This window comes from Astatotilapia calliptera, chromosome 7, assembly GCF_900246225.1.
Source record: "Astatotilapia calliptera chromosome 7, fAstCal1.2, whole genome shotgun sequence".
Classification (NCBI taxonomy): domain Eukaryota; kingdom Metazoa; phylum Chordata; class Actinopteri; order Cichliformes; family Cichlidae; genus Astatotilapia; species Astatotilapia calliptera.
In genome coordinates, this window is record NC_039308.1 from 46164685 (window position 1) to 46178768 (window position 14084).

General features: G+C 39.4%; 1 protein-coding gene across 1 annotated transcript; it reads right to left on the bottom strand.

Annotated features, from left to right (window-relative positions):
• Positions 1–249: 249 nt before the first annotated feature.
• LOC113026403 (monoacylglycerol lipase ABHD2-B-like) lies at positions 250–10871 on the bottom strand. The gene is made up of 11 exons (XM_026175154.1): positions 10744–10871; positions 10403–10434; positions 9820–10053; positions 6845–7020; positions 6286–6453; positions 5886–6069; positions 4468–4560; positions 3989–4090; positions 3828–3897; positions 3357–3441; positions 250–1953 (listed from the first exon to the last, which is right to left on the bottom strand). The coding sequence occupies exons 2-11, from the start codon at positions 10426–10428 to the stop codon at positions 1775–1777; spliced, it is 1317 nt and encodes a 438-aa protein (XP_026030939.1). The 5' UTR covers positions 10429–10434; positions 10744–10871; the 3' UTR covers positions 250–1774.
• Positions 10872–14084: the final 3213 nt, after the last annotated feature.

Consider the following 14084-nt stretch of genomic DNA (forward strand, 5'->3'; position numbering starts at 1 on the left):
CCATGAAAACACCCACATTTTCCTTCATTTTCTACATCATAATCATATATTCAACAATGCAGACAAGCCCCTGTTATGTGAAATGAGACTAAAAAGAAAAATCTTGTCAAGTAACTTGAAAAAACTCATTCATCCAGGAACAAGTTAATGAAGAGTAATTTTTTACACTATGCACAATGCCCCATCAGAAAATGATTGTGAGAAAAGACAATTGAAACGTCTTAATTTATAATATCACACCAATAAAAATGTGTTCATTTACTTTTAATTGTCAATGACTCTACATAGTGCATTGAAGACAATAAAGTGCGAGCAAACAGTGAAAAAGTCAGGACATGTTTGTGGTGCTGTTGCATGACATTTGACTTCTGCAGAGCAGATATAAGTTGCATAATTTGGAGGCTACATAGACTGGGTGGAGTCCACTGAGAATGTAACTCACAGGAAACTGACCAACCTCAAAAGTCCTTAACATGATAATAAGAGCTCAGAATATTAAAAACAAGCAAACCAAAACAGCAAAAACATTGCATTTGTGCCCTCACCAGCTTAGCTGGTGTTTGAAACCTTTGAAATCACATAATTCTGGTGGAAATTTACAGTACCATGACAGTACAGGAGTGTTTTTTCTTTCTTTCTCACAATTCAGAAAATAAAAAATATAAAAATCCACCCCCCTGTCCTTTTTTGTCAGTGACACTAATCATCTTCAATAGAGCGATACTCTTAGCTGTCTTTACCTTTTATATTGCAAACACCACCATCCAGTAGGCAGCAATGAACAGCTATGAACAACAACAACATCCTCCCCCAAAAGGTAATCGATGCTAAAGTTTAATATTAAGTCACTACAGTGTTTAAACTGAAGCCACGCCTGGTATATGGAACATAATCGTGACCAAGAAGAGACACATTCAAAATGTTATCACCTTCGAAACATACCGTAAACAGCCGTTTATACCACCACACCTGCCACTTCTAGTTAAATTATTTCTACGCTGGGAGTTATTAGTTATTTATAAGTTTTGGGTAACCAGAGTTCTACACCAGGAGGCTTTACAGTAAATTGATTGATTCATGGAATGGTTGGATCTACAAGTACATGTTTCAACAAACCAGAAATGTTCAGTTGGGTCTGTTTTTGTCTACCCTAAATGCAGACAGAGTCCACTGGAGAAAATTGAGCATGAAAACCTACCAAAAAATATCTGTAAAACATTACCTGATTTGAGAGATTAAATCACATTCTTATCAGATGTTTTTCTTTAATAAACAGCAACATCCTCTTAGTGAAAATGCACTATTATAATTAAAGGACTTCAGAACAGGACAGAACCAAAACATCATTAAAATATTATTTGAAAACTTGAAAAAAAAGTCCACCTTTTTTTCTTTCTTATGGCAGAATTCAAATTACGCACCCTGCTTTAGAGAATAAAGAAAGAAGTACCTGCCAAAAACCAGCAGAGGGCAAACTATTGTTAACCTGAGAGATAAAAAGAACAAAAGCAGAAAGAACACTTCTGCTCGGGATCACATTACACTCACCTGTGCGATCACCTCTGTAGGTTTTTATTTCTAATCTGGTTTAACCACTTCCACTCAGGCTGCCTTGTCTAATCATCTACAAGTTCCAGAATCATGTAGCTGTAAGGCCAAAAGTGCTGAAGCTGAGCAGGTACAGCAAGCTGTCTTTGTGCGTTTGTCTCTGGACTTGTATGTAAGTGCAACTCGCAGAGTGGTATTGCGTGCTTCCATACAAAAAGTTCATGTCCTACTCGCTGCTACTCTGACAGACCGACTGCTTCTTCTCCCAGCGGCAGACGGCGTTGGTGTACTCCACTATGACCTTGTCCATCCAGGTGAGGGGCTGAGGGAACAGAACAGCTCCCTCGAAAAAGCCCATGTGGCCCCCATGTTGAGTCAGGGCAAATACCACATTGGGCATTTTCTCTAAAAGGGGAAGACAGTTAGGAAGAGAGAAGTATAAAGTTTCAGTTCACCAAAAATCTGTTCCCGTCAAAGACCAATTTTTAAGAAGCTAAATGACGCCAAAGCTGTGACGAGTCCAAATATCCAACCACGAAGATGATCATGTTTTTCAAAAGAAACTGACTGCACAGATTATAACTTGAATCTTGATACAGAACCAGTAGAAAAGTAGACAAAAATTTAAAGAAATAGAATTCATGACTACTTGAAGCGTAAAAACTTTACATGAATACGAAGACTTTTACAAAACAAGAATCTCCCATGTGAGGCAAGACAAGGCAGCAGGTTGAGGCCAGACACACACACAGGTCCCTGTATATAACCCAACAGCTCAGGTGGATCACATGGCCCTGAAAAATTCAACAAGACTGTCTGGGGAGGGTGTGTTGAGCAGATAGCTGCATCAAGACTTTATCAACACTTAAGACTGTGTTGCGAGTGTCCTGTTAACTCGCTTCATGCTGCTCTGAGTTAGCACCACTGTGAGGACAGCATTTTCACCAGACTCTACATCACCTCTGTGTTGCATGCCATGAAATAATATCTTTAATATTTGTTATTAAAGGTTTGTATGGAAGCATATTTTAAACTTGGTGTAAAACAACTTAAAAAAAATACTTTCCTTGACTTTCTCAGTTCCTTTCAACAACATGTTTTCTATGTTGAAGACTCAAATGTTCCATGTAAATCCACAGGTTGTAATGTTCATATTCACTACAATGCTTATTTCCTCTTCTCTGTTACAATTTAACTACTGACTGATAACTAGCTAACATCAAGTTAGACACGCCAACAGCCTGCCTTCAGTTCAACACAACACAATCACAACTCCCCTCCCAAAAAACAAACAAACCTGGCTTCTTCAAGCATTGTGCAGGAAGAAATCTGAATAGCCAGCTAGCCACATATGCTAGGTAGCTAAGAAAACATTACATAGTTAACAACAGTGATAAAAAATTAGCTTGAGGAACTCCACAAAATTAAAACAAAGGTTGCTCTGTGAATGCCCTACCCAGTTTTACTTCAACATGCCCACTGGCCAAGACTTCACCACGTTCACTAAATAAAACCATACATGCCAAATATCAAACATAGACACAGTTACAGGTGTTATTAGGAGGAATCCTTGTTAGCTTGTCAGAATAGAATAGAATCAAGTGACTATTCAATTCTTCTATTCTAATAAACTGCTAGCTATCTATAATTAAAACATACCACGAGCTATCTTTCTTGTTTGCCTGCTAACGTGGGCAAATTGGTAGCTACTTATCATGGCAGCCAGCTTTAAGCTAGCCTGTTACAAAGACAACCTTTAACTACCACTGACTCACACTGCAGAAGGAGTTTAGACAAAAACCACAAACCTGCAAGAGTGCGTGCAACAGCCAGTAGTGATGGATGAACCAGTGGGTCATCCAAGGAGTTTAGCAGGAGGAGTGGGACAGTGATCTGTAAAAAAAAGAGTAGTCCAGTTTATTTATTAATTTTTTAGAATACCTACTTACACATTATTAGTGCAGACAGTACAAAAGATAGAAGTAACCATCACTGGCACTTCTGTGCTAATGTCACACAAGCTACGCCCACATTTTATATTGTCTACCATTACACTTTTATAACAGAATAATATAACAGTGATAAGAGAAGTAGTATTCAACCACACCTGGACTTAATTATGTATGATTGCTATCCAAGTATGCTAGATCAGGTGAACAATAAATATAGCAGCAACAGTATTTAACAGTAGTCCAAACATGAAGTCATTGCAGAAGTAGTAATAGAGGGATAGATGTGTTGAGCTCTGTTACATACACGGATAGGTACTTGTTACTCACTTTGTGGATGTAGTGCACACAGCTCTCCTTCTCATAGTACTCTCTCAGTGAGTCATAACCGTGGAATTTTCTGAAGTGAAAAATGATGCGATAACATAGTTAAAGAGATGGCCCACAGAATTTAGAGCAACCCATCATATTCAAAGCCCAGAATATTTCACCTCATAATGCTGTCATCAATCTGCATCAAAGATGTGGCTGCATACAGTCTGTTCAGCTCTCCATCGCCAATGTTGCTGCACTGCATGGCCAGCAAACTGTCCCTGTTTAATAATATGACACTTAGACACAACCAACGCGGGAGACTGTGTCTTTGTTTGGCTGAGAAGTGCTTTTCATCTGATTCTCCACAAATGACTCACAGATCTACATTTTAGATAACAGATTTAGGAATTTCTGGCAAATTTTTCAGAATTACGCTAACATTTAAGAATTTCTACTCTATCAGACAGAGATAATCGAGAAAATTTTGTGTCTGCAGAAAGCCACTCCAACAATTAGCAGAGAAAAGATTCATGCTTGTGTCTGAGCTACAGAAAAGCAAAAAGCTGCAGTACTTTATGACTAAATGACATTCTGATCAAATTTAAGAGTGTTACGTATCTGTAACCATTAATCAATAACTGTTGTGTTGCTCCACCTGTGCGACAGAATGATCTTCTTCATATTCTCCGCCAACATAAAGTTGTAGAGCCTCCGGCACTGGTCCCACTGAAGGAAAGTTTCCTGAGCCCTAAACACACACAAGCAAATGCACATGAATACAAACATACTGTGGAACCACATTACAAACTAAAGTCACTACAGCAGTAGTCTGATCCATCATATCACTATTATATTTTAACTATTGTAAAAATCAACACTGCAAATTATTTAACCCCAACACTATTATGGTGCTGCTTAACACAAAACTTTAAGTTAAGTTATACAACCTAATATTGCACTCACTACCTCCAAGCAATCCAAAACAAATGTAATGGGTCCGCTTAATACGATCATATACAAGCGCAGTAATGACGCTTATGCCTCAGTTCAATAAGAAAGATCTGTAATCACTCATCTGCCTGCTTTCATGGATGTTTGGCTGTTAGTCTATTTCTTTCATCACTTCCACGCTTTCAAATCCACTGCTGACACCATTACTCTAATCCAATCATCTTCTTTCCTCTGATGCCTCTTGACTCTGATTGGTGGAACCCACCTCCCCCTGGTCACTCAGACCTCCATCCAATCCTCCATCTTCAATCCCATCAGGGCCTAGACTCGTAATGCCTATCAGCGCTGACAGCCTGCTATGACGGCTCATTGGTCTAATCGCCAAAAAAGCTTAAGTGAATTCAATGCTGCCAAATGATCACCACTCACTGAATGTTGTTTACCACAGAAATAATCCCTCTGAATAATGTATACTTTATTACTTTATTCATCCCCGTGGGGAAATTCCTCTCTGCATTTAACCCATTCACTCAGTGAAGCAGGGTGAATGGCAACATGACAACGTGTAATACTTTCTTGAAGCAAATCTCACAAGAACCATTAGGAAACAACTTTAGGAACTTATTTGGGAACTTGATTTAAAGAACAGCTAAATTAACTGTCATTTCTTTGGTCCCTGCATGTAGAAGATCACTAGTCAAAGCTGATAAAAACTGCTTAAGAAATTTACTGACATTCCCCTTAAAGAGGCATTATTAACATTTTTACCCCCTTGGAAATGAACTCTATCACCATCTTTGCCGCTGCAGAATTCCCTAAGATTCAATTTAGGTTTCACTGAGCGCTGTCTTCTTCTCTAACAAAGTCTCTGACTGGAACCGTACCTAGGATGCTTTTTTCACAAGCTTTTTTCTTTTTCTTTTCAAAGCTCTGATAGTCCTGATATAACAGAGTCTTCTCAGTCTCCTTTCTTTCCTGTGTTTCAGAGTAAATAAACCCCGTTTCAGTATTTATCAGAGTTCAACATGATCACCTCAGTTTCACTCGTGATGGCAGAGCAACGGCGACAACAACATGACCCATTAGTCTTAATTGTGTTAATCCTTCAGTCAGTTTACCAACCTGAGGGCACTGTAACCCTGGCAGACGCTGACACAGCATAGCACTCTGTCCTGGTTTGACTGGTTTTCCCCCAGGAACTTACAGACGATGTTTCCTCCCAGACTGAACCCCACGACCACCAGCAGAGTCTGGGGAAAAGTGCGTTTTATGTAGTCCACCATAGCTCCAAACTCCCAGGTACAACCTGAAAGTAAAAGAGTTGCTTTTACAAATGTATAGCAGTAATATATACTCGATATGACAGATTAATATATATTTATAACATTATGCTTCTTGGGAATCTGGTTTTATTTGTCAAAAGATTGATTTTGGCAGGATTGCACATTATAAGGTTCTTTTTTTTATCCAAGTAATGTTAAAAAATATCATAAAAACAGACAATGTGGCAATAACTTTTTACCGTATGTAAACATGCGTGGCGAGGTGAGCTCAACATTAGGCAGGGCTCCCAGGTGGTTGAGGACAGCACAGCGGTAACCCTGCCGCTGGGAATAATCCACAAAGGTCCGGATGTAGTTCTTCTCACTGTGGTTACCAATCCCAGGACAGATTACCATGGTAATGTCATCTGGCACCCACACAAAGACACAAAAGAGTCTGGATGTGCAACTACATTTAAATTGGAGTCATGAGCTTGTGTAAAAGTCGATGTCATGTGCACTGTAGTGTGTGTGCAGATTTAACCCCACTGAACTACATTGCTGGCATCGTTCCTCGAGGGAGTTCATTAAAGTCGCTCAAAGTGTAGCAGGAGCTGCTTGTTACATGAGACTGATGTTCTCTCGGTCCAAACAAGCACATAAAACTCAGGAGGAATGAAATGAAAAGAAAAGCACCTCAACTAAACAACAATCAGGAAGCTCTTTAAGTACCAACACATCAGCCGTTGTGTAATTAAATACCCCGAAAACCAGCTGATTTGGTGGTTTAACAGGAACAAAGTAGTTTTTGCCTCTGACCTCCAGTGGTGTGGGCTCCAATAGCTTCAAAGAGGTCAAAGGTAGCCGTAGCACCATCCTGCATTGGGAGGAACATGCGAACCCCACAGGGCGTTGGAGTTTTGACACGTCCCATCTTCCCGTAGAGCACCGTCTGGATGTGACCGCTCTTCCCCCACAGCAAGGGAGGAATGTACCTGAAAAGAAGGACAAGGCCCATATTATGTAACTGGAAGATGCTTCAGAAGATCATCAGTCTGACAAGCCAGGCACACTCTGAGAGTGCTTTTTTTTTTTTTTTTTTTTTTAGGTGTTCAAATTACATGACTCCAGCGTGCTTAAATATGAAGAGTGCCAAAAATATGAAGCCAAATAACATTTAGCAGAAATTAAGTTCACATCAGGTATGCGGTTGGCCAACATACCGCTCCTTCCTGTCCAAAAACAAACAGCTGAGAATTTTCCTTATCTTTATCTACTTCATAGTGTGTACTAAAAAACAGCACACCCACTGTGCAAACAGAATCTTTACAGAAAAACAAAAACAACCTAAAAAAACTGAAAGTAAACTTGGAGGTTTGGAGAAAATCGCCAAACCTCACTAGGATGGATTGTGGATCAGGGCTACATTAGCTTAGCCCATCCACGGACACTCCTTCTAATGAATGACATGTTTCTTTGAATAGTTGTGCAACATTATTGGAAGGGGTGCGAGGTATGTTTTGTCATCTTTGGTGAGTGAGTCAGAACTGTTACCCAACCACTAGCTAGATTTTTATCATGGCCAGTGCACACTCTAGGTCATAGGTGTCAAACTCTGGCCCAGCCTAATTACATTTGGCCCGCGAAGCCATACCAAATTACTATTAGAGCTGGCCTACTGGTATTATACAGCTAATATATATATTGTTTAGTATTAAGCTTTGCTTGTTCCATATTCAGTTTTCCAGCAAAACGTATTTGAGACCATAAGAAAAGATTCATTCTTATATCTGGAGGAAGATTTTTTTTTCAATAAATATTAATGTTAGCCCGCGACTTTGTTCCAGTTTTGAATTTTGGCCCACTGTGTATTTGAGTTTGACACCCCTGCTCTAGGTGAAACACTTACATAACAGGACAGGATGTTTTGTAAGTTCTTTCAGGGTTGAAGGCAGCCCTGAAAGTAATGTAGAGCCCAGGTTTTTACAACGCAGAAGAAGCTGTGGACTATCTCTGATATAATCTGATATAATCTGGATACTATGGATCAACCACTTAGCAGCACTTGATGGCTGCTAGTGGGGCATTTATTTTAAGGCCAATATCTAAATAAATGAGGATATCCATCCATCCATCCACTGTTGCCTGTCTCTCTATCAATAGATAGATATTGACTCAAATGTATTGAAAATGCTTAGAAAGGTTGGTAAATTTCCTCCAAAAAATTTTTTCTAAAGTTTTCTTTCTCCCCGGGAAGCTTTTTTCCTACCATGTATGTGGAAAATTACAGTTTCACTAATGGATCAGCTCAGCCTAAATTGTAATTCCTGGCTCATTCCACCAGAGAACAAATGGCATGTTTATTCACATTATGGTCAGAGTAAGAGAAATGAAAGTACATTCGTGAATGGATGTTATGTCTCCAAACAGCTGAAATCCCCCTAAACTTCTATAATGCAACAACACTGCATGGTTTTCTTATGTTTCCTAGTTCAGCCACTGCCTGCCTCTGTGGGTGCTGGGCTGAGAGAATGGATCTCTCCCTTACAACGTATCTGAAAAGACTGCTGCTCCTCTAGGCTCTGTTTACAGTGTTTAGGAAATCTAGTCCTTCTTGGGAGACTCTGGCCAATAACAGCTTTTTTCCAACCCCCCCTACAATGAGTCACATAAAGGCGAATAAAGACCTCAGAAGTCCACACAAGTAGTGGTTCAGTCAGTTCAACATAGGACTCGAGGACCTGTGAGAGTGGGATTCACATCTACGTAAGCCAAAATCTGTAACTGACCAACTTTAATGCAAACCACGTCTTAGAACAGAGTTGGAACAGTTTCAGGATGACTGTTTTCTGATTCTTTTGCTTTTGTTGTTAAATTTTCTAGATTTTTGTATGTTGTGTATATCATACACTGTGCTCACACTATAAATACACTGATCAGGCATAACATTATGACCACTGACAGGTGAAGTGAATAACACTGATTATCATGGCACCGGTTAGTGAGCAGGATATTTTCGGGAGTAAGAGAACATTTTGTCCTCAAAGTTGATGCGCTAGAAGCAGGAAAAATGTGCCAAGGTAAGGATTTGGGCGAGTTTGATTATTGTGATGGCTAGACGACTGGGTAAGAGCTTCTCCAAAACCGCAGCTCTTATGGGGTTTTCCTGGAATGCAGTGGTCAGTATCTATCAAAAGTGTTCCAAGAAAGTAACGGTGGTGAATAAGCGACAGAGTGATGCAGGTGGGGAGTGAAGGCTGGCCCGTGTGGTCAGACCCCTGTCCACTGCCAAAAGCACCAACTATGGGCACGTGAGCAGCAGAACTGGACCGTGGAGCAATGGAAGAAGGTGGTCTGGTCTGATGAATCCCATTTTCTTTCACATCACGTGGATGGCCAGCTGTGCGTGAGTTGCTTACCTGTACACCCTTTCGTGGAAACAGTATTCCCTGGCAGCTGTGGCCTCTTTCAGCAGGATAACGCCACAAAGCAAACAAATCGGATCCATGGGGGCCCCACCTCAAAACTTACGGGACTGAAAGGATCTGTTGCTGGTGCAGATACCACAGCACACTTTCAGAGTTCTGGTGGACTCCATGCCTCAATGGGTCAGGGCTATTTTGGCAGCAAAAGGGGGACCAACACAAAATTAAGCAGGTGGTCATAATGTTATGCCTGATGAGTCTATGGTGCACCTGTATCTAAGGTAAGAATCGGGAGTTCATGATTAAGTCCACATTCCAGTCATCTCAGTGCCATCACAGATCTTTTAATATAATATTAAAATCTCTCACTCTTTGGTCAGCATTGGGCAGGTCTTGAGCAGGTAGCGACTGAGCAGGGTGTCCTGGTAAATGATCTCTGGTGGTGCAGTGGGACTCTTGAGGTTCAGACAGCGGACAATGATATAGAGGATGGTAGCCACCGCCGCCAGCTTCACACCATCAAACATGGCAGGCAGCTCTGGGCCAAAGGTGTGTACGTAACCGCCCTCCGTGGTGGTCATTTTATATGTGTGAGTTGATCCGCTGTGTGTGCATAAACATATAATTTACACAAGCAAAAAGCCAACAGCAAATGGATTATTTTTACACAGTACATTTACAAAAGTCAAATTTCATAAATGAAACTGAAATATTGAAAACATAAAATATGTTTGTAAATTTCTGCTAAAACGGCAGCTTCTCACATACAACAGCATAAAATTACATGGTGCTCTAACTTATAGGCAGCTGTGCGACATTTGGGATCTGATCTTTCAGTAGAGTCTAGTATGAAATCTCAAAATAATTAAATAAATAACTAAAAATCCACTGAAGACATGATAGAGTTATCCAGGAGTGACACCATCTATTAATGTTGACGGTTTTTACTCACCTTGCTGCCAGAAGAAAGTATTTCATTCAGAGCTGGGAAAACACGCAAGTAACATCTCATTGAATTAAATGGCCAAGGCAAACCAACAAAAGAGTACACAAACACGAGTAATTTGCAATATGTGGTTTGCGGTGCGGTTACGTGACGCATATGGATTACACAAAATGAGAAATAGGGAGGTTAGAAGAAACTGCCTGCTAGCTTAAAAGTGCCTCAGTTTGTTGCCTTTGTCACGTCACTCAGGTAAAACTTTTTCTGTCAGATGTCGACCAAACACAACAGGCACTTTACGTAAAGAACGCAATACGCGTTGAGCATAAAATTAAAATGTATGGTCTTACCATTACACTTTCTGAAGTTTCACTAGGTTTTTCCCGGATCCACCCGAAGTTTGACGCTCTAACACCGCCTGTTTACAGCGGAGAAACTGACTGACCAGCGGCTCGCTCAGGATGCCTTCATGCCACCTGAAAAAGCTCCGAATTTTTGCAATCCCAAATGCAACCAAATGATAAATTTACAATTGCGAATGAAAGTATGTATATTCAAATTTTTTAACGTTTTATTTTCACGTTTTTGTCCATCTTATTTTACGTTCTACTTGTTAGACCTGTCATGTATAGTCATAATATAATACATGAAACTCTCCATTTCGGTGTCACAGTCTCCTCCTTCGCTTTGTGAAACTGAAATTTCCGATTATATCAGCAGTCAGTACAGCAAACATAGCCACTTACTTCCTACTTAACTGAAACCCTAGCTTACGTTGACAAATAATAAAAAAATAATAATAATACAAACAGAAAAACGAAATCCAACAAACGTTATTCCTCTAGTTTAAATGTCATTCATTTTCAAGCGATTTGTCTAAACTTTGCACTGAGTGTGTTAGCCACAAGAGGGCGCCATTGATTAACTGGAAACACTGGGTCAAAATCAATGACTGTATACTCATAGCGGCTTAACCATGCTTTAAATGTTGTTTCTACTAATATATAATATATCCATGTATAATAAGTGAATATTTGTTTATTTTAATGTGTTGATGACATGGCTTTAACTTTGACATCAAAAAGTATCGTTTTACAGATTGGTAACATACACACTCTCAATACTTTATGCATACATTTCATCACATCTCCCAAATCTTTAACTCTTTCAAATAAATTCTAAGAAATGGGATTTTCAGCATACTTTATGCGACAATGATGCAACGATGTAAACTTAAACAACTAAAATTAATAGAATTCTTTTGGCAATATATACATTCATCAATTATTGTCATGTGTATATCTTCCACAGTCCAACATACACCAGAAAGCCCCATTTGGCAAAAAAATCATTGAGCCTTGTGAGCATACACAGCTGTACAAACTAAGAATGTCAAAATGAAACTCTGCTCATCTCCACTCCTATCAATTATTTTCATTTCTTTATATCTGGTGCTGTTTATGATGAATCCAGTCTCATTTCCAAATGGGAGACAGAAGTGAAAGACATCTTGGCCAATTTTTCTTGTTTCTGTGTGGGAGACAGAAGTGAAACATCACTGATACATACCAGCTATACATTCATGAATCCTGTGCCAAATTCGCCAAGTAGCATTTCCCTTTAAGGGTATCACATGTTCTCAAGATTTGAGTTTACAGGATTATGCTACTCTCTGCAATGCGGATTAAGATCAAACAGGGTCCTGTCACATTAAATTTTCATTTAACTGTCATCTTGTGACGATTAACCCAGCTCATACTAACTGAAGGTCAGTCATGTGAAGAAGCTTTGTCGCATGGAAGAGGAACATCTGAGAAATCTGTCATTGCTGAGACACACACCACAGTGACCACTGATGAATGTCAGTCAGCCTGATGTGTACATGATACAGTGGCATCTGTGTTTTCAGAGAAAAGTGGTAATGTTTTGCAATTCATATTAAAACTTGAAAAGGGGAAAGATTATTAACCCCCCCCCCCCCCCCCCCCCACCCATTTACTTACCTCTTAAAGAGAAATGTAATCTCCTTCATTATTATTTTTTCTCTCAGTTCACCCTCGAAAAATCAATTACAGGCACTGGAGTTCTAAAATAGATGGAGTGTTGCATAAACAAATGTAGTTGCATTAGTCGCCCAAAGAGCCACAAATAAGTTACATTTATCCACACAAGATAAATGTGAAAGATTGGGAGCTTGATAGAATCACCACTCCTAGACATCACTCTTAGTCTCACACCTATTAAAACCAATTATTTGTCTCACGACCACTCCCTCTGACAGCTCAAAAATCAACTCTGACCCACTGCTGGATCCCAGTTCCAGAAACACCCACAGATGGCTTGATACAATAAATCTCTGGCCTTAATCTGCATGTCAGAAGGGAATTTCATGCATGGCACATCATGGAAATTTTCCCAGAACTTTTTGTGAATAGACTTGCAATTCATCAACAGGGCCCCATCAAAGAGTGACATTACGGACTAAAGCTGTACTGATGGTGACGATGATGACGCAAATTAAATGCATGTAAATTCTGTTTTAGAAGAAAAATGGGACTCATTTAAATATTACAAATATTTATAAAATATTTCAGTGTGTTTCAAACATTTTTGGATACAAGAAACATTATTCAGAACATTAAGAATCAATGAACTCTCTCACATGCTATAGTAAATCTGACATTTTAGACCATATATCATATATAGATGATATATACATTACAATTAAAGCAAAAACTCATATGGATTTTTTTGAATGCTGTGGTCTAGGCCTTACATGATTATAGCTCCTTTTCCCATCTGTTATCCATCCTGTTGTAATCATATAAAGCTGTTATGTATGTATAATGAATTCACATACAGCAAATCTGACTTTAGCCATAAAACAACCAAATGATGCTAATGCATGCTGATTGAACTGTTAAAGTTAGTAAAATCTTACCACTAGAGTTCATCAGATTGTAGATTACAGTAAAATACATTCTGTTTTCTTACACCTCCCAGTTCACCTCACTCACCCCCAACCCATGGTTGCTCCTCCCTCAAACTGGTTTCTGGCAGAGGTTTTTTTTCCTGTTAAATGGAAGGTTTTCCTTCCCAGTGTCACCAAGTGCTTAATCATAGGAAGTCACCTCGTTTTCTCTGTATTTTTGTAGGGTCTTTATCTTAAAATACACAGCACCTTTGTGTGACTTTTTGGCACTGTATAAATTGAATTGAATTGAATTGGATCATCGTAGCTACAGTTTAGCTTAGCGGTCAATATGTGTGCATGTTTATTTACTCTGGAGGAGGCTGTAAAACGTTTTGATGAAGTCTAATTTGGGTCAAAGGGTCAGTGAGCTTACTTCTGTCCAACAGCAGTAATAATGAGTTGAGTTCTTGAGTATATCCTGAACTTTTCTGTCAGCACGCGTTGCTGTTTTTGTCCCTGTTAGCTGTAACTCTCATACAATGTGAAAATGTAATCAAACTGTTTGTCAAGGAAAGAGTGTGAGTTTAAGGACGTCCTTTTGGTGGCCAAAGGTGATGCTATCAGAAGTTGGTTCTTGAAGTTCACTACTGCTGTTGGCTTGGTATCTGAAGTCAAAATAAAGATGCGTGGTTCTTGGTGCTGTGATGTCCCTCAAACTCAGAGAAAAGCATTTTACTACAAGGGCTGGCAGACCTATTCACCTTCGTAATACATAAA